At 39.5% G+C, this 20,282-nt stretch overlaps 1 protein-coding gene across 4 annotated transcripts in view; it reads right to left on the reverse strand.

The window, feature by feature from the left end:
* Nucleotides 1-20,282, reverse strand: part of CSMD1 (CUB and Sushi multiple domains 1) — a 2,000,616-nt gene that overhangs the window by 399,557 nt on the left and 1,580,777 nt on the right. For all 4 annotated transcript variants that reach the window (XM_073336216.1, XM_073336215.1, XM_073336217.1 and 1 more), the window contains exon 23: nt 17,886-18,042. In XM_073336216.1, the coding sequence (XP_073192317.1) occupies nt 17,886-18,042 (157 nt within the window). The remainder of the gene's footprint in view (nt 1-17,885; nt 18,043-20,282) is intronic.

Consider the following 20,282-nt stretch of genomic DNA (forward strand, 5'->3'; position numbering starts at 1 on the left):
TTGCCTCATAGCAAGTTTACTGTTTCCACAAGCCCCTCAAAGCTCTAGCCCACAGAGATTCTCTTGCCTTTGATCTAAGCATGTAATGCAGTCTCCAAACGACTTGTTGAAAAAAAGTACATGAAATAGAATGATGTTCATAACTATTCAAAATTAATACCTATAAATCCGTATACTTATAAATCCTGAAAACATAATACTTTAAAGGTGAACTCCTATGCAAGCTCCAAAATTATAATAGCAAAACCATAATTTCAATGTCTGTATAGCCACTTAGCTTAAATACGGTATTTACAGTCTAGTTTTTATATCAGAATTGATAGCTGCAAAGGCTTTAGTGTGTAAAAAGATTCCCACTCAGACATAACCTCATAACCTTTCAGACGTAATCTCATCTCTCTCTGTTGGACTCTAAGAATCTCAGCAATGTGCAAGATTCTTCATGTCAAAGAAGTGCTTTGAAATTTACTTGCATATTCAGCTGCCCTTTAAAAACAACTGAAGAGTAGGAGTACTTGTCATTTATGTATGTATTTGTATTCAGTATATCTACTGACACAAACATCCAGGAAGAGCCAAGTGTTTATAGGAGCTTCTCATAACACTCTTGGTAATTGTTTACTTCTCCATAATCTTTAAACATAATCCTGTTTACTTCTCTTAGTGCCATGTGTCATAAATGTGCACTTGGCAGAGCACCCCTTTCAGAAGCTACATGGGTAGCACAAGTGTGCAAATCCAATTGCTTCCCCACTGTACCCCAGGAATTGCAGGGAGTGTAAATTTAGCAGGGTCAGCATTCAGCCCTATGGCCAAGACCTTCTGGCTGCTCCTTCCCCTCTGAGGGTACATGTACATTGGAACAAGACCTGCAGCACAGCCATGGCTGGCCTGTGGCAGCTGACTCAGGATCACAGGGCTAAAAACTGCTGTGTAGCTGTTCAGGCTCAAGACAGAGCCTGGGCTCTGTGACCCTCCCTTCTATCAGGATCCCAGAGCTTGGGATCCAGCACAAGCCCAAATGTCTACACAGCAATTTTATATCCCCGCAGCCCAAGCCCTGTGAGCCTGATTCAGCTGACCCAGGCCAGCCACAGGTGTTTAAGTGATATGCAAGCATTGTCTCAGGGTCCAAAGTGAAACAAACAGAAACAATCCACAGTTAGCTAATGAGGTTAAATAAAAGCATAAGGAAAAGAAAGAAAACCTGTAGGCAACTTCAGTGAGGATATTGGCCTCTCTTACTTCAGAGGACTTGGAAGTATGACAGTACATCCAAGATTCCACTGAATCTCCAGTACAAGTCTTAGGTCTTTTCCCTCTTCTTAGCCCAGAGGATCTGTGTTCTCCTTTTTTCAAGGGCAGAGATTCTGCTGGATGTCAGACCTTTCTCTGGGAGCTGGAGAGCTCAACTACTTGCTCCCATCTCAGGGTTGTCCCCATCTGAGTGGAGTTCCCTCTTTTTAACTCCTCCAATTCTAGCATGATTTGCAGGTATGGAGTGGCAGCTGGTGCAGGGTTTGTATACCCTGTCATCACACTCTCATTTTCAGTTGGTTTTGAAATGTTGATAAACAACTAATTATGTGCACTTCATCTCACTACCCCTACCCCAATGCAAACTGTTTTGTCTACCACCTCTCAACTCCACCCATGATACCAGTTGCAATTCTCATTGATCTCTCCCTCCATTATTTTTCATGCTGTTGCTCCACGTGGAGTGCTTCTTTGGAGTTAATATGCCAGGCTGCTGACTGTTCCTCTTTGAAATCCCCACTGAAAACCCACTTCAGCCACTTATACGAAGAATTAGAATAAAGACAAGCATTTTATTTAATACAATCAAAGAAAATACTTCACCAATCTGTGCACTAGCCTGTGGAGTACCCATATAATCCCATTGCTGTAACCCCTGTCATAAATATAAAGGGAAAGGTAACCACCTTTCTGTATACAGTGCTATAAAATCTCTCCTGGTCAGAGGCAAAACCCTTTCACCTATAAAGGGTTAAGAAGCTAAGATAACCCTGCTGGCACCTGACCCAAAATGCCCAATGAGGGGACAAGATTCTTTCAAATCTGGACGGGGAGAAACACAGATTTTGGTCTGTCTGTGTGATGCTTTTGCCAGGAACAGATCAGGAATGCAGCCTTACAACTCCTGTAAAGTTAGTAAGTAATCTAGCTAGAAAATGCATTAGATTTTCTTTTGTTTAATGGCTGGTAAAATAAGCTGTGCTGGATGGAATGTATATTCCTTTTTTGTGTCTTTTGTAACTTAAGGTTTTGCCTAGAGGGATTCTCTATGTTTTGAATCTGATTACCCTGTGAGGTATTTACCATCCACATTTTACAGGGGTGATTCTTTTCCCTTTTCTTTAATTAAAATTCTTCTTTTAAGAACCTGATCTTTTTTCATTGTTCTTAAGATCCAAGGGTTTAGGTCTGTGCTCACTTGTACCAATTGGTGAGGATATTATTATCAAGCCTTCCCCAGGAAAGGGGGTGTGGGGCTTGGGGGGATATTTTGGGGGAAGACATCTTCAAGTGGGCTCTTTCCCTGTTCTTTGTTTAAAATGTGTGGTGGTGGCAGCATACGGTTCAAGGACAAGGCAAAGTTTGTACCTTAGGGAAGTTTTTAACTTATGCTGGTAAGAATAAGCTAGGGGGTCTTTCATGCAAGTTCCCACATCTGTACCCTAGAGTTCAGAGTGGGGAAGGAACCTTGACAACCCCCATGCATCATTACCCTGCCTAGTATTTTGTGCCTCCCACTGTTGTGTCATGTCTGAAATTAGGGTGTGAGCCAAAGCTTTCAATTGATTATAATGAACTTTGTGGCAGCCTATTAGTTTGCAAGCTTTCCAGGACACAGAATGTGTTCATTTATTTGCACTGTAAAGTGCCGAGCACACTTGGGCATTCCAACATATTAAATAGTAATAATAATAATAATAATAATACAATGAAATCTAGATCCCAAACTGTGCTGAGAATATACTCAGCAGATCTGTGTTCACTGGTAGGGGAGGTAGCTACTCAAAATTACACTGACTGGAGCAACTGATCTACCAGCCAAAGACTGGCCTGCTCCTGGAAAGCTGAATATGCTGTCTGAAGATTTCCTCACCTTGAAGAAAGTCTCGGCTTATTGTTTGAAGCAGTTTTAAGGCTCCATAAGAGACTCAGAAGAACCAAGGAGTGTTTTGTTTTGTTTGGTGGGGAGGGAGTGGGGTTTGGATGATTTTACATAGAATGTGGGGTCACATCACTAAATAAATGCACTATGTGAGTTTATATGTTTGTACCATCTAAACAAATGTATATTCTTTGAATGTGTGATCTGCAACTCAAATAAGGGTATTCTGAGCATTTACAGGAAATTCACAGGAACAGGTGTCAATCACAGAGTCATATAAATATGATGGGTCCCTTTACCGGTACAGGCACTTAGATACCAAGGTAATAGTCACCTAGAGAATATCTCTAACAGATTAAATAACTGGTTTTATTTGATCTTCACACAATGCACCTTTAAGCTGTGGAACTCTTTGCCAGAGGATGTTGTGAAGACCAAGACTATAACAGGTTTCAAAAAAGAACTGGATAAATTCATGGAGAATAGGTCTATCAATGACTACTAGCCAGGATGGGCAGGGATGGTGTCCCTAGCCTCTGTTTTCCAGAAGCAGGGAATGGGCGACAGAGGATAGATCACTTGATGATTACCGATTCTGTTCATTCTCTCAGAAGCACATGGCATTGGCCATTGTTGGAAGATAGAACACTGGGCTAGATAGACCTTTGGTCTGACCCATTATAGCCATTCTTATCTTCTTATCGTTATTTTGGGAGGCTGTATATTGATTATTGTAACAAAAGTTGGGTCACAATAGAGAAGTTTTGTTCCTTCATATAGGCAACGATACACTGTGTGTCAGGCATATTATGCATAACTGCCTATTGTCTTTGTTAAACACAAAATAGTATCAGCTATCACCCCAACTGGATTATAGACATTTAATATAGTTGATTGTCTACAGGGCTTTATCTGCACAAAATGTGCAGATTTACACATCGTTGCAATTTCATCTTCCACAGAACATGTATTTAGTGCTCAGAAGAAAAGGTGACCATAACTATATATCTGGATATTAATCTCCTAGAAAATAGGGTGAGAAATCTATTTTAAATTCTCAAAGTGTAAAGTCTTACATGGATGATGAAACATACTATCAAACTAGTATAAAAATCTGTTTTATACCTGTTTTTCTCTGCCAGCTCTTTTATGTTACTGCACCATCATTCAACAACAATGTAACATTTGTTTATGAGTGGCAGTGATCACAAAAACCCTCCTGGCTTCTCAACTCTTCCACCCATGTGTTATAATAGATTGGTTTGGAGCAAGTAGAGGGAAAGGAAGTTGCATAGTTAATCTGGGACCTTGTAGTTGTACCTAATCAAATACTTTTGCAGCAGGTTCTAGCTTGACTTGAACCAGTACTTACCCCAGGTTAACAACAGATCTGGCAAAATGTGACCTATTTATAGCACTTCCCCAACTCCTACTCACCATAAAGGTCCAATTTTACTTGTAAACTAAATGTGATAAATGCAGATGAGGTCTCCCAAAATCTAAAATATTTCTACCATTTTACTTGGAGTGTCTTTCACAAAGAGTAGCAAAAATCTTTTCCCCCAGTAAAGCTATTCATGTTGCAACGATCAGCTGTACCAGGACAAGGTACATAAGTGTCCTATTCATGTCCTATTGCTCTATATAATGTGTAATGAACTGTATTTTTATATCATCAAATGAAAAGATATCTTTGAGGTTCTAAGCAAAAAAATCACAGTTCAGGTAAAGAGGCCGTAAAATAAATATATATGAACATCAAACAAGGACATAAGATTTTTTAGCCTATGTATGTATCAAAAATCATCAAATGCCTCACAGAAATACATTTCTTATTTTAAATCTTATTTCTGAAACTCTATGGGGTCATTTACAACAAAAAGGTAAGATTTTCTGTCTGTTTATTTTAAAGTCAAATCAGATCACATTTTTACTTGAGGTGAAGTCTTATATAGACTGATTGCAGAGAACATAATAATTCACGCATTTCAGGCAACAGATTTCAATTTCCCATTTCAGATACACAATACTCACCAATACATGAGATCTAAAATTATAAATACTATTGAGGACATTAAAAACTTCAGTATTTGCATTACCCAGGTATTTCTATTGTAAGCATGAGAAGCTAGCACCTTGGAAAATGAATATGAATTTTTTAATGTCCTAAAGTTCTAGTTAACAATTATTAATTCAGAGAGTGAGAGTCCAAAGCTACTCTCTCCTTTTTGAGATACTGTGTGCACATGTTCATACCTGGAAAAAACCCTCTTTATCATGTAGTACACAATTAGACTGCCATTCTGAAGCCTAGTTTCTGAAGCCCAACCATCAGACCAATTACCATATTTTACACTAGACTTTCCACTGGCTTCAAATTACCATTTTGCATTCACTCCAGATAAATATAGGTTCATACTAACAGAGCATATTTACGTCCCAGATTTTACCACCCTTATTCACACTAAGTAGGACCTCTGTTCTTTGGAGGCCCATTACTATCAATGGGATTGTTTATGCAGGAAGATACTACTAAACATAAATAAGGCTATGATTTAGTCATGGAGATGGCGGAAGTCATGGAATCCCTGACTTCCAGTCACCTCTGTGACTTCAGCCTGTGGTGGTCAGGAACTGCAAGGTCCCCCTTCCGCCAGCGGGGGCAGGGAGTTGCGGGGTACCCCCGCTGCTTCCGGCAACCCCCAGAGCTCCAAGCCACCATGGGCGGTGGGGAACCCCCAAGCTCCCGCAGGTAGCGGAGCTCCCCGGAACTGTTGGTGGTGCCGCGGACATGGAGGAACTTGCAAGCTCCTGGATGCCACGAGCCCCTGAAGCTGTGGGTGGTGGGGTACCGCGAAGCTCCTGGTTTACATAGGAATCTGAAACACCTCCAGCTCCCAGCCTCCAAAGGCAGCAGGGGACCCCCGGAGCTGCAGGCGGCAGGGGTACCCCACAGCCCCCAGCTGCTGCAGGCAGCTCCTAGTCCCTGCACAGCTGCCCCAGTTCAGGCACTGTGAGGACCCGCAGATTCCCATTTTGTCAGGGATATTTTTAGTAAAAGTCACGGACTTCTATGAATTTTTCTTTTTTGCCCGTGATGTGTTCATGCCTTTTACTAAAAATATCCCTGACAAAATCTTAGCCTTAAACATGAGTGGAGGTGACAGAATCTGTATCTATGTATATTCAGATGATTCTTATCTCCAGCTCCTCATCCTATCCAAGCTTTTTTTCTCTCTCAAGCATATGTAGGACTTCTCCTCCAACCCCTTTTCCAGACCACATATTTGATCACAAGCCCCCAAGGAATGACCTTCTGTTGAAGTCACATTGTTACTTTGTATAATTATCACTGTGCTCTGATGAGACTATGGTTACAAAGCAGATATTTTCATTTTTCAGTCATGAAATATGACCACAACAGCATCTTATGATCACAGTAAATGTAGATACCTCTGGCTTATATTAAACTGCAACAAATAGAAACTTCTGCCTACAGCCAGTGTACAAATGCTTTCTACACACATGAATAAGACTATGACAAAGTTGAATTAAAACTTCCTGATTTGCATAAATGAAACCAAAACCTAGAGACTTGCAGATTGACAAATGTCTGTTCATCACCTGCCCATTTCACTTATTCACAGTGCTCTGCTCTGGGTAATATCTAGGTTACCAGGATGGCGTGAGCAACATTGTTCCATTTAGAAAATGGAAATTATTGGCATATATGTAATGTTTAAAGTACACTTATTCTTCAACTGTAAGCTTCATTGTCATGCATACTGTGGTGTTCATTTTGCGTCCACCAAAGGAAACCCTCAAGGGGATTTATGTAGGACATAGACCTGAGCACATAACTGCTTTTTTTTTCAGTTTGGGGCCCAAATAAAAAAAAATTGGGAAAGCCAATTCCTATTTTAACACCAAAACTCATATTGGGGGTGCGGGTTGGGTGTGAGAGTGCTGTCAAAACAAAACAAAACAAAAATCCAAAAAGAACTCCATAATGAGGTTTTGGGGAGGATGGGTAAAAGTAAAAAGGTTTGGCCCTCTTATATTATGCACTAGAGCAGGACCAACATATACTCTAGCAGACCCCAACATATCTCATACAAATCCATAATACTTTTGATATAGATAATTACAATAATAGCGCTGGGCCTTGGTCAAGAACAAGTTGCTCTTTTGCTTTTGGTTTGTTTTTCTATTTGTAAATAACACTGATCTTCTAACTTAGGTATAGTACACCCCATCTTCAGACATGTATATGGCAAAATGTTTCAGAATGGGATCTACTCATTAAAAAAGGGTAAACATATAAAAATCCTAATTCAATAAGCAAAGTATGTACACACCCACACACACCCACACAAGGCTTTAAAGTTAACAAATATGACATAACTTGCTAGCATAGAGAAGATCAGAAACATTGTCAGGGTTGAAGGCTGAGCACTATCTAAACTGATATTGTTTTAAATTCACAAACATAACCTATTTTTTTCTATAGCACCATTTTTGTCCTTCCAACGAGTAAGTAGAAGTATGAAATGATACCTGTGCTAATGTTCTGTGACTGTCACAGCTTTCAAAATACACATAAATGCCTACAAATACTCATTCAGTAGTAGTTGCATTTTAAGCAGCCATAGCATAATCTATTTAATTAGATCAATGAGACTTCACAATGATAGACAGTGCATGGTATTCTCACCATGTCTGGAAATAATTTACATGGTATTGAAATCTACAGCTAATATGAAAAAAAAAACATTTCTACATTATGTGCAGGAGAAGGGACCAGCTGTGAAATCTTTACTTGAATTGACTGACAGAAAAGTTCAGATAAAGAAATATGTATGAATTACTGTCAGAACAAATTGCCCGATGTGTATGCTCTCAGAAACAGCCAACTCATAAATGTTTAATTGATTCAGTGAAATGTTAAGGACTTGCTTTGAGTCACAGTACCACATTTAGAAAGCATAGTAGAAATGCTGCTTTTGGAACTCCCTCACTTCTTCCCAAAAATCCATACAAGGCCCTAGATTTTTTTTTTTTTGTACATGTGTGATGAATCACAGTTTACCTTTGGACAAGGAAAAAAAAAAGAGCACAAACTTTCTCAAATGCATTGCTATGCATTTAGGAAAATAGATGAGCTTACACAACAGAAAGTTGCACCACCACTAATTTGACCCTACCCTGTTCATAAAAGTCTTCTTGTTCTGGGAGTGAGGTTGCAAGCTTTCATTTCCCCAAAAGCTCCCTAACATGCACTCAACACATATTCTTAAGACATTGATTAGGCAATCTGTCAATGATATAACACAATCCAATGGGAATTTTGGCAGATTTATCTTGTAGTGGATAGTATTTAAAGAAATCACTTGGCACTCAACATATGGGGCTAGATTCACAGGGGGGGGGGGGTTAGCTTGGGTATTTCAATGCCTAACTTTTAGACTTAAGCACCAGCAGGATTCACAAAATAGGGTTTTTCCCACCTGCCTTGGCTGTCAATCCTGTAGACATGCTCAGAGGCTACCTTAGAGAATGTCTACTGATCTTGTAATTAAGAAAGATGAACTCTACACACAATAACTCACTTTTATCCCTGACTCTTCAAGTCTACTTATGTGATGTTGGCCAAACCACTTAAAGCAAAATGTTGACAGTTGTGTTTCCCATCATCTGTGTGCCTATCCTGAAATATCTGGAACCTGATTTACACAAGTGCTGAGCACTCAGATGCAACCAAAGTCAACATGCACTGTGGATACTTAGGCCCACAGGCACCATTGGCTTGATGAATTAGCACAGGGTTAGGAGGTTCTGAGTTCTAATTCTGACTCTTCCACTGGAGCACTGTGTGACCTTGAGCAAGACTGTTGATCTGTTTCCCTATCTGTTAAATGGAGAGAATACCACTTTTTTAGCTCACAGTGGAGATACATTCTTTAGTGCTCATGAGGCATTCAGATACTGTAGCAGTGAGCATCCTAAAATTAGACCATGAAGAAATGAATAATTCATTGCAGGCTTTGGTTGGTTTGGGGCCTGAGCATCATCCATCCTATGCACTGAATGAGGAAGGGGCTCTGTTGAAAAAAGTAGTATGTTATCATGTCATTATAATGATCACATCATAAATACACACTTTTGCAAGGGAAGTCTTAATACTAGCATTTCTTAACTTTTCAGTGCTTGACTTTGCAACCTAAGGCCTTCTCTACACTGGGAAGTTTCTGCACAGTAAAGCAGCTTTCTGCGTTGTAACTCCCGAGGCGTACACACTGCCAAGCTACTTAGTGCGCAGAAACTGCGCAGTTGCAGGGCTGTAAAAAAAAACATCCCAATGAGAGGCGTACAGCTTTATGCACCGGGGATACAGCACCGCAATGCCAGTGTAGACACCCGTGTCGATTACAGCACTATGACTGGCCTCTGGGAGGTGTCCTACAATGCCTGTTTTTGCTTCTCTGGTCATTGGTTTGAACTTTATTGCCCTGCCCTAAGGTGACCAACTGTCTTTCCCACCCGTTAAATTCCTTGGGAATTTTGAAAGTCCCCTTCTTGTTTGCTTGGTGAGACATGCAGTGGTCTCAGTACATCTTTCCAGGTGAGCACGCCTGCTCCATGCATCAAGCAATCCCCCGCTTGGAGCAATGCTGAGCTTCTGGACCTCATCAGCATTTGGGGAGAAGAAGCACCTACGGACAGATTTCACGATGCATGACAGAAAGGGGCCATGACTGGGACACACTGCAGTGCAGGGTCAAAGTGAAGGAGCTGAGGAATGCCTGCCACAAGGCACGGGAGGCAAACTGCCATTCTGATCTGCGCCCATGAGCTGCTGCTCTACAAGGAGCTGGATGTGATACTTGGCGGTGACCCCACCTCCATTGTAAAAGCCACTGTGGATACTTCAGTGGCTTGCATGCCAGTCAAGAGTGGACCGAGCCAGGAGGAAGAAATCTTGGATGAGGATGTGGAGGGGGACCCAGAGGCAGAGGATGACTCGGAGGTCAGAGATGCATGCAGCCAGGAGCTCTTCTCTACCCCGGAGGAGGCTAGCTAGTCATAGCTGTTGGATCTTGATGAAGTGCTAACAGGAGAGGAGGCCCCTGGTAAGTGGCTTTGATTCTGGGAATCACTGAAGCGCGTTGTTGGGGGCAGGAAGGTTGCAGAAAGCAGGTTTGTGTCTGTATGATGTGCATACCACCACATGCCTAGTCTGAGCGGCAGAACAGAGTGTTGATTTACTCCCTCACTTCACAGGAAGCTGCCTCAGAAATCTCCAGCAAACTCTCATAGACATACTGGTCAATCCGCTGCTGCAGGTAGTTTGGCAGAACTGCTTTGTTTCTTGCACCATTAAGGGTAACTTTCCCACACCACTATGCCATCATGGGGGGCAGGGGAGAGACCACTGCTGCACACAGGCGAGCCTCATAAGGGCCAGGGCAGAAGCCGCAGTCTTGGGGAAGACCCTCCCTTGATTCCCTGCTCACCCTCAGCAGTGAGACATATTCCATAATGAACATAGCCTATGGAAAAACGGGGACAGTAATGATTATAAGCACTGTACCCCCCACCCCATTACTGGCTCTCCCCAAGAGCCATGTGCCCAGTGTACAGTACAGTCCTGGAACACTGATTTCCCCTTCCCCTGCAGTTAGTCACCATTTTGGGAGTCTTGTAGCTCATGTGTGCTTGCCTGGGGTCAGCCAGTTAGTGACAGGTATGTGAATAGTGTCTGTGTTTTAAATCAGTGGTCTCTGTGTTGCAAACAATAATGGTTCTGTAAAATGTTATATTTTGGCTTCACAGATATGACCTTGGGAGCCCAGCCTCCCTCTTTGTTATCGCCGGCTGAACATCTGTGCAGAATTAGAAAGCAGCCACGAAGAACGAAAGAGGACTTTCTGTGTGATGTCATGATGCACTCCATGGCTGAAAAAAAAAGAACTGAAGGAGTGGAGGGACAGCGAGAAAAGGGACCGAAAGGAGAATGTGGCACGCCAGAATGAAGCCACAGAGTGTTTCTTAAACATTATGGAGGGCCAAGCGAACATGCTCCAGGTGCTCCATGCCCGCCCTCCCCTGCAGACACGGTCACAAAACTCTTTCCCATGTGCCACCCAGACACCGTCAACACACTCTTATCAACCTCCTCGCTCCAGTCTGTACTGCTGCATTGCACTCCTGCCCCATCACAGGCCAGCCCTGAGGACTCCCAGTACCCACCGTACTCAACACCCATCCCTCTGCATTTTAGTCCTGCTGAAGTACAGTACCCACTGCACTGTACTCCAAAGGAGTATGTTGGATATGATACCTGGACAAACCTGGACAAACACATATCTTTAACCATCCCAGGACCTCAACTCTTCCTGGGACCGTCCTTTCCCCTATCCCCCTGAGTGCTTTTTTTTTTTTTTTTTTAAGAAAAAGGTCAGCCTGAGTTTGGTTCGGATACAGCCCCAAAAATCTATTTAATTATCTACATTTTATGTCTAAATCTTATCCAAACTGCCTAAATCTCCGATATCTGTAATAGAAGTCTTCATGTTTCCTATTGCACTGGAAATAACATAAGTACAGCTTCTCTTTCTGCACTTTGATTTTTTGGTCCCAGGCTGAAACAAGAGGTGCAGAAGCAAAGCATGGACGTAAAACATAACATTGAGAAAATGTAAATACTTAAAAAAAAATAAAAAACTTGAATAGTTTCCATATATATCAATTCTAATTCTATCAAAGCTAGCTCTTAATTAGTACAATACAATATTTTTTCTCCCCATAGGATTACAGCTCTTCAAAAGATAGAATTTCCATTTTGTAAAGAATTTAGAGATTTCAAAATCTGCCTTCATTTCAAATTGTAGCCAAAATTAAAATTTTAAAATTTTCCACAACAGACAATTAAACAAAAATCATTTCAGGACATAGAAAACATTTTGCTTTTATAAATAACTCCAACTTTAAAAATGTGTATTATAATTCCAAAATAAATAAATAAGAAGTCATTTCAAAATGAAAAATTGAATTTTTTTGTTCTGAAAATGTCAAAACCAGATATTTTGTAATTGTAACTTTTGGTTTTCATTTTTTTAACTGAAATTCTGGCAAAATTGACCCATTTTCACAAAGCATTTCAATTTCAATGGAACTGTATATTCAATGGATGATGGTCCTGTAAAAGAGTCTCTAACCAGCTCTATGTAGGACCCTGTCTCATTCAGTGGACTGCATGGATGGTGCATAGAGAATTAGTCAGCATTATGTAGTGGATGAGGCTGTTGAGGACTCCTGCCTCATTTGAGAGCAGAATTGAGAGTGTGTGGAATAAGGGAATTGGTGGAAAAGAAAAAAAAAAAAAGAACACTGTATATGACCATATAATTAAAGACTAGATGACTTACTGAGGTCCCCTTGAAGTTCTACTTTTCTATTATTCTATGATAATACATGCAGATAAGGGAGCCTAATAAGGATGCATGGGCCTGACTTTACAAGTTCTTTTAATATAGTTTTTGTGCATGTACTTGAATTTAGATTTATGATATAAGATCACTCATCTCATTTTATTGAAATTCTAAAACTTACAGCTGGAACAAGAATAAATGTGTGCATAGATATACATGTGCATGCACACACACATTTAATCATTTGGTATTGTTTTTCATTTTTCTTATTGCAGACTGCAGGTGTGAAGTTTCTCTTTGGAACAAGCCTTGTAATCCAGTAAGTTACTGAATGAAAACTCCAAAAGCTTCTGTTCAGTATTTTTCTTATTTTGTTCAACTGACACAATGGGGCCTGAGAAAAAGCCACTGGATTCCAGGATTTGAGTTTGTTTGTATGTAAGAGTAAGACACTGAGTTTGAAAGAGTTTCAGACCTTTGTTTTCACTCCTATGCTCTTCTAGATTTTTGAATTATTGCACAACATGAAGTAGACTAGATTCAACTTCAGTTCAGGATTCTATTAAATTCATATTTAACACCTTTATTCAGGATTTAGAACTTAACTTTTTTCTCTAATTTAGATCTTTACCTTCAGCTTCCAACTCTCACTATTTCCTACCACTTCGCAGTCTCTTCGGCAGAAAACTTTTACAACTCACAACTAAAACTGAGCAATGTAAGATATTTGCAATAATAGAATTGTCTAGATGCCAAAACATTGTGACATAGCTGAGAAATTTCTTTTACTATCTATCTATTCTTCCCGTCTGTAAGGTCTGACCTATTCTTCCCGGAAATCAAATGCTGGCCAGATATGCAAAACATTGAAGATGACAAATATGAATAATAGTAACAATAATAATAAACCATGAAAATAAAAATAACTATGCATAGGCCTAAATCCATACAAGGGGACCAAGTCTATATCAACATCAGGACAGCATTGGGAAGATGGGTGCAAAAATTGAAGATTGAGGGTTCTTTTGGATCCATTATTTTAAAAAAAAAGAAAAAAAAAAAGAGTTCCAGTTCAAGGTAATCACTTCATTGACATCAGCTTTCTCTAGAGAAATACCTAATTTTTAGAACTTCAGGAATCCTGATATACAAGACTTATTTCAGACACTTGGTAGTTTGCCATTATTGGTTCCTTCCACTTGTTCCGAAGTGTAGTTCCTCCTTTTCCAACACAAAAGAAAACAAAAGTTTCTGGCTTTAAACTCACATAGGAACAAATAGATTTCTGGAAGTTATTGTGTTGGCATTGAGTGAAAGATGCTGTTTTGTCCACTGTACATTTGACCATCCCTGCTTAAATTGTGTGAGGAAGTGGGATTCTCATTTATTCTATACAGATACAAAAGGCATTTTTTCCAGAGAGGAAGTATAAGAAGAGGTACCTGGGTTCAGTCTTATAGCTGTTCGATATTTGAAACCTTGGCAGGTTTGGTGGGTAGTTGAAAAGCCTTTACTGGTGGATTGGCAGTGTATGGAAAATAAAATAACTTTGTTTTGATTAGATGCAGGCAAGCGAGTTATCATATACAGTATGTATAAGCCTCATTTAAGAGGATAGAGTCACCTTGTGTGAGGTTGATTCAAACTCTTATGACCAGATTTTCAATTCTGGATATCACATTTTGGATCTTCAATCATTAAATGAGGACTTTGCATTCTTCATCTCTCAGAACAGCAGGGAACAACTGAATGTGACAGTGATAATTTGGGATAACTGTTTTCTGCCCAAAATCAAGATAAAGTGGGCTGCCTACAATGGGGGGAGAACATTGTCAAATGTATGAGGATTAGAAACTGACTGAAAAGGAAACAACCATATTATGGGACACAGGATCAGAGGAATATTTGTATTCAGCTCAATTCTCAACATGGAAATGAGCACTCATGAAGTCACAGCATGTGTTGAGTTTCCTCTGGTGACAGGAACACAACAGTGCAGTGGTCAGCCTCTGCAAGGAGACTACCCTGATTTTATTCAGATACTGGACTGTGTTACTTTTTATTTAAACTTGCAATCTATTAGCTTTAGCAGACAATTGTGTCTGCATCTTTTATTGTTATTCTGTGACATTAGTAAGATTCCGTTTTAATTTGAATGTTAATTTAAGGTTAAATACAGCTGACACAGCAGCATAGAACACTAGTACTTTACAATAGAATGACAAAGGCTTCCTAATGATTAGAAAACAGGAATGTTAAGTCCAGCTGTGGGAGCGCCTGAGGCTCCATCATCTTCCCTCCAAAACACCTACAGGTGTCTCAGCAAGGAAAGTTTTAATTGGGGAGAAAAAATCCAGGCAACTATAACAGAAATTAAAAAAAAAAAACCAACACTGATATTTTTGATCCAAACAAATAAAGGTGACAATAGAGTAAGTTGTGGCTATTCCATATGGCATTTTCAAGCTTATATCTTTGCACATTGATGTCTTCCACGCTTGGAAACTTAAAACAGCTGAAAAAGGCCTCTTACATTCCTTTCTAGTCCTTCCACTGCTGTTCAAAAAAATTCAGAGAAGAGACAAAGTAAAACTCTGGGATGTTTTGGTGAACTGTGTTTAAAAAAGATTAAAACAGTAACAGAGGGGGAAATATACACATCTTTGGATTAATTCTTGGGGCTAAAATAATCCATTAATTGTCCTGGCAGAAGAAACTTTTTTCTTCCCAACTTTCTGGCAGATAAAGGACACTTAAAAATATAACAATCTAAAGAAATTTAATTTATTGTTTGAGGGTAGATACTTGACACCAACCAGCCTCAGACTATGTTTTTGTTCTCCCTCACTGAAAGAAAAATTATCACAATCAATTCCTGTAATACCAATGTGGATGCCATTCTATACACTGTAACAGACATTCCCTCTCCCCCATTTCCACTCTTAGAAATCATAGAAATGTAGGGTTGAAAGGGACCTCATTTAATCTATCTCCTTGCACTGAGGGGCAGGCCCAAGTATACCTAGAGTATCCCTGAAAGGTGTTTGTCTAACCTGGACTTCAAAATCTCCGGTGATGAGGATTCCACAGCCTGCCTAGGTAACCTGTTCCAGTGCTTAACTAGTCTTACAGTTAGGAAGCTTTTCCTAATATCTAACCTAAATCCTTGCTTCCAATTAAGCGAATTACTTCTTGTCCTTTCCTTGGCAGACACAGAGAACAATCCCTACTTCCATTGTATATATGTTGGTTTCCATATAGTTATGTCTTAAAAAAAACAGAGAAAAAATGAGGCTGCTACTTTTTTTCTATCCCCAAACCCAGGCACTGCCAATTCTACAATGTTGCTAAACTGCTACCACGTTTGCTCTTGCAGGTCACAGCAGCCTTAGCCAATCAAGGCTAGGTTGAAATGCTAGTCTAATGTTTACTATCCATGTACTGTGGAGTACAAAGTCCTTCAGGATGACTGGTTGATAACAACTTGAGACTTTAGGAATCAGGATCTTCCCATTTATCTGACTCCTAGCTGGGATATACCACAGGTCCCTTCATTGTCCTATCAAACACTGAACCTCCATCCACCCTACTATATCTGTTCCTCCAGAATTATCTGTAGTTAGGAGAGAGACCACTACAAAATGTTAATCTTCAGTTACAACTCTTCTTGCCTTCCTTAGCCTTCCTATCTAACTGCTTTGACTGATACTTGAACTCCCCATATATTTAATGCCAAGATCTGCTCACATTCTGACTAGTACAAGGCATGATTGTATACTTACTTAGTCTATGGTTTTCTGTATCATTGTTTTGCTAATGAGATATTGAAAACTAAGATGAGCACCATTTCCCCCATTTTTCTGCTTTCATGGATCATTCAACTCACTGAATATGGTGTTTTTAATTTCAGCATCACATAAAGAGCCCCAGAATGTTAAAAAGCCAAAAAAAAGCATTTGCACAAGCACCAGAGTTGAGTTCAGTTTTGTTAATCATGTATTTTGGTTGTTCTAAAATCAGATGTTATCAATTGCTTCATTACTGCTCTTGCATATAGATGACTGAAAAAAGGACCACAAAGACGACATGCTAATGGCAGGTGATGTACTCTTTGTGGGCATCTAAAACTGAGCAATCAGATATAGATTAGATGGATTTATTTGGCACTAGATTTATTAAGTCAACAATTACCAGATCCCTTTAACAGTCTTATAGTAGTCACCAGTCTATTTTATTCACTTTACAGAAAAAACAAAAACAACTCAACAGAACTCTTGACCTTATAAAATTTCCACTCTTAGAAAATTTACGATAAAGTTCTATTGTATAGACAACAAGGGACCTCATACTCCCTTTTGCAACTGCACTTTCACCCACAGATGAGTGAAATCTACCAACATGAAATATTCCTTACTTTCTCCTAATACTGCAGAAGTTCCTCCCTATGGGTCCATGGAGTTCAAGTTTACTGCAATTGGAGGAAGCAGGACTATGGTGAAAGAAGACATGGGAGGGAAAGTGGCAAAGCTCTCTTGGATCTTCTGCCCCCAATCCATGAAGGAAGTCAGCACACATTCATATAAACTAAGGTTTATTCTCTCTGTATGCTGCAGGAGAGTTCTAAGAGAAGTAGCAGAGAGAGGAGACCATGCAAGCACAATTTCTGCAGTGGTCACTGGGAGTGGTGGAAGCTGGTGGGGGCAGGGTAGTGGAGAGGAGGCACAAGTAAACTTGCCTATAGGCCTCCTGCTTTCTGCTGATCTCATGAGATCCCTGGATTCTGAACAGGATCCCCATCTTTTTCTACAGGGTCAGAGGCAAACTGGGCACCCATGTGGTTAAGAATTCTTATGAGATTCATCAGTTTTCAGTTCATGGTATTACCTCTCCCTTACATGAGTTATTCTTGTTTATGAGACAATGAGGCCCAAAGTTCTTTTATTTTAAGCCCTAATTTTTTTCTTCCTACTTTTGGTTGCTCAGGTTAAATGCCCACTTTTAAAAAATCTGACTCATTTCTGCCAGAGTAAGACACTTTTTTTAATCAATCCCCACTTTTCTGTTCACCAAATGATAATACTTTCCTAACGTGCAAAGATTCAAAATATTGCTTTTATTTATGTACTTAAATTCCCCACCTACCCAGCTGTGTATGGAATTAAAATGCAATCTCAAACACTATAGAAACTAGGTACTAATGCTCCTCATTTTCTGAGAAACCATGTCAGCCAACTTGTATGGTTACATATCTCTCTTTAAAACACACACCCCTCCCTCACCCTCCAAAAACACATGTTTTTTTGTGAGCTACTTACTGGTGTATGTGAGCTGAAATCCTTGGTCAGTATCAGATCCATTGGTGTTAAATTCTATCCACAAATGGTTAGAGGTGCTATTCAGGATCATTCCCACCAGTTCATTTTTAGTGAAGACCCCCAGGGGACGAGAAGAACTGTCTTTTCCATCATACACCTTGTAAAAATCAAATCACAGCATGAAACTCTTTGTTATTTAATTTTCTAGTAATTGAATTAGTTTAATTTATTTTTAAACAATAGCTATGAAGCTGCTTCTAAGATAGATAGTCTTTTCTTACAACCATTTCCTAAACGATCTGTAATCTTGGGCACAGAAAAGACAATTTTTTCTTACATGTCTTTCTTAGTTTTGCATTCAGATGAAAGATAAAAATATTCCACTACACACACACACACACACACAAACATTTTGTGAGATTATCTAGAATGAAATTAATATTTATACATGGATCTACCCTCAGAGGTTTGATAACCTCATGGGTTTTTTCCCCCATAATCCACTTACAAAGGCTGGAAAGATTTGTGACATTTCAGTGAAGGATGTCTTTTCTAAAATCATTGTCTAAGGAGGGATGGGGTGAATCTTCTTCCACTCTGTTCCCTCATGTCTGAATGTATTAAAAGCCAGACTGAGGTACTGAAGCCAAGCTGTCACTTTTTATTTCAGACTCTGTGCCTGAGGTAATAATTTGATATCACATCAGAGAGATGCATGCTGCACTGTCCAAACAAACTACAGGGGAGTTGGTTTTTAATATGCACTATTCCAATGGGAAAAATCAACATTAACCACTATGCTTTTAAAATTGTTCAGTAAAAGAAATGTCCTTTTGATTGGCCATGAACACAGGACTGATATAAAGGGAACCTAGTATTGATTTGGGATTTTTTATGTTTTCTTCTATATTAAAAAAATTCAAGGCCACCAAGTCCCCAAATGGTCCCCTGTGGTATTTTTGAGGACACTAAATGAATTCAGTAAACTATTTTTTCTTAGTATTACATAAAGCATGTATACTTTCATTGAATTTATGCTTCCATGAAAGATGTATTCACTATGAGAATATTTGTACAGGATCCGTGAAAAAATGTGTTTCTACAGTAAGGTGACAACTCTATACATTTAGTTTCTAATGCACAATAAAAACTCTACCCCGATTACCCAGTTTTGCTGTGTTGCCTAATGTGACTGCAGCTGACCTGTATAATAATCCCTATTTGTGTTCCCCTTTCCTTAAACTCTGTCTATTCATCTGTGTATCCTTAGGCTGGTCTACACTGGGAATTTGCCCTGATTCCAGCCCTCAGTGGTCAGTCACCTGTTTAACTGCACCTCTGAAGACTGATAAGCTTAGACGACGTAAGTCATTATTTGCACCAGGATGGCATGTTACTGCTTGAAACCAAAACAAGATGCACTGGTGAAAATCTATTTATATTGTCTAAACTGGGGAGGTTGTACTCATGCAGCCACACTTGTGGCTGACTGCCGACAGCTGGAATTGGGAAAAATCCCCACTGTAGACAAGGCCTCATACCATGAGATCTTTGGGAATGAATGTCTGGAAAGTGCTTAGCTCATCATGAGCACCAACAAATTAATTAATATGGATATTGATTTCTGGACAGGTCTGTGAGATGAAAGCTGATTAACTTGATAAAAAACATATAGATGTAAAGAATGAACCTTCTGACCATAAAAGTAAAGAAGTATGTGGACAATGCATTATGCAGGGCTTTACCTGTGCAATATGTACAGCACATAGATGTGTATTAACCATAGCACTAATGAGAATTTCATAGCTTGCATCTTGGGCCCTACATGCAGACAGATCGCTGCACCCACACAGAGCCCCATTAAACTCCATGAGTTCCTGCTAGTGTGTCTGCCCTTGCAGGATTGGGACCAGGGGTAGTGTGCTGAGAATATCTCACAAGATGTGTCCAGCTCTTCATATAGTGGTGCTGTGCTGATCTGAACCAGGACAAACTACAGTTTTTTGGCATTTTAATTAAAAATTATGTTTCCGAAGATTGTAAATCTGTTGTGAAAACTGAATTCGTGTATAGAGGCACTGTGGGATTTATTTTAAAAATTTTGATCAAATACATTTTGCAATTTGTTGGGTTTGTAAAAGACAAAATATATTTTGCCTGGTTTTAGAAATCATGTAAATTACCTTTATTTAATGTCATGGGTACCACTTGCAATTAATATTAAAAGAAGAAAAGTGATCTTGTTATTAGTCTTTAAGAGAGAAAAAAAATTAGCTGCTATCTATTAACTCAATCATTTTTTCCACTATGGTTTTACAGCAGGTTTCTATGTATAGGATTATGGTAATCATAATGGCTTCATATAAAGAAAAGATAATACATTTAGTGAGACGTCCC

Source organism: Lepidochelys kempii, chromosome 3 (assembly GCF_965140265.1).
Source record: "Lepidochelys kempii isolate rLepKem1 chromosome 3, rLepKem1.hap2, whole genome shotgun sequence".
Taxonomy (NCBI): Eukaryota; Metazoa; Chordata; order Testudines; family Cheloniidae; genus Lepidochelys; species Lepidochelys kempii.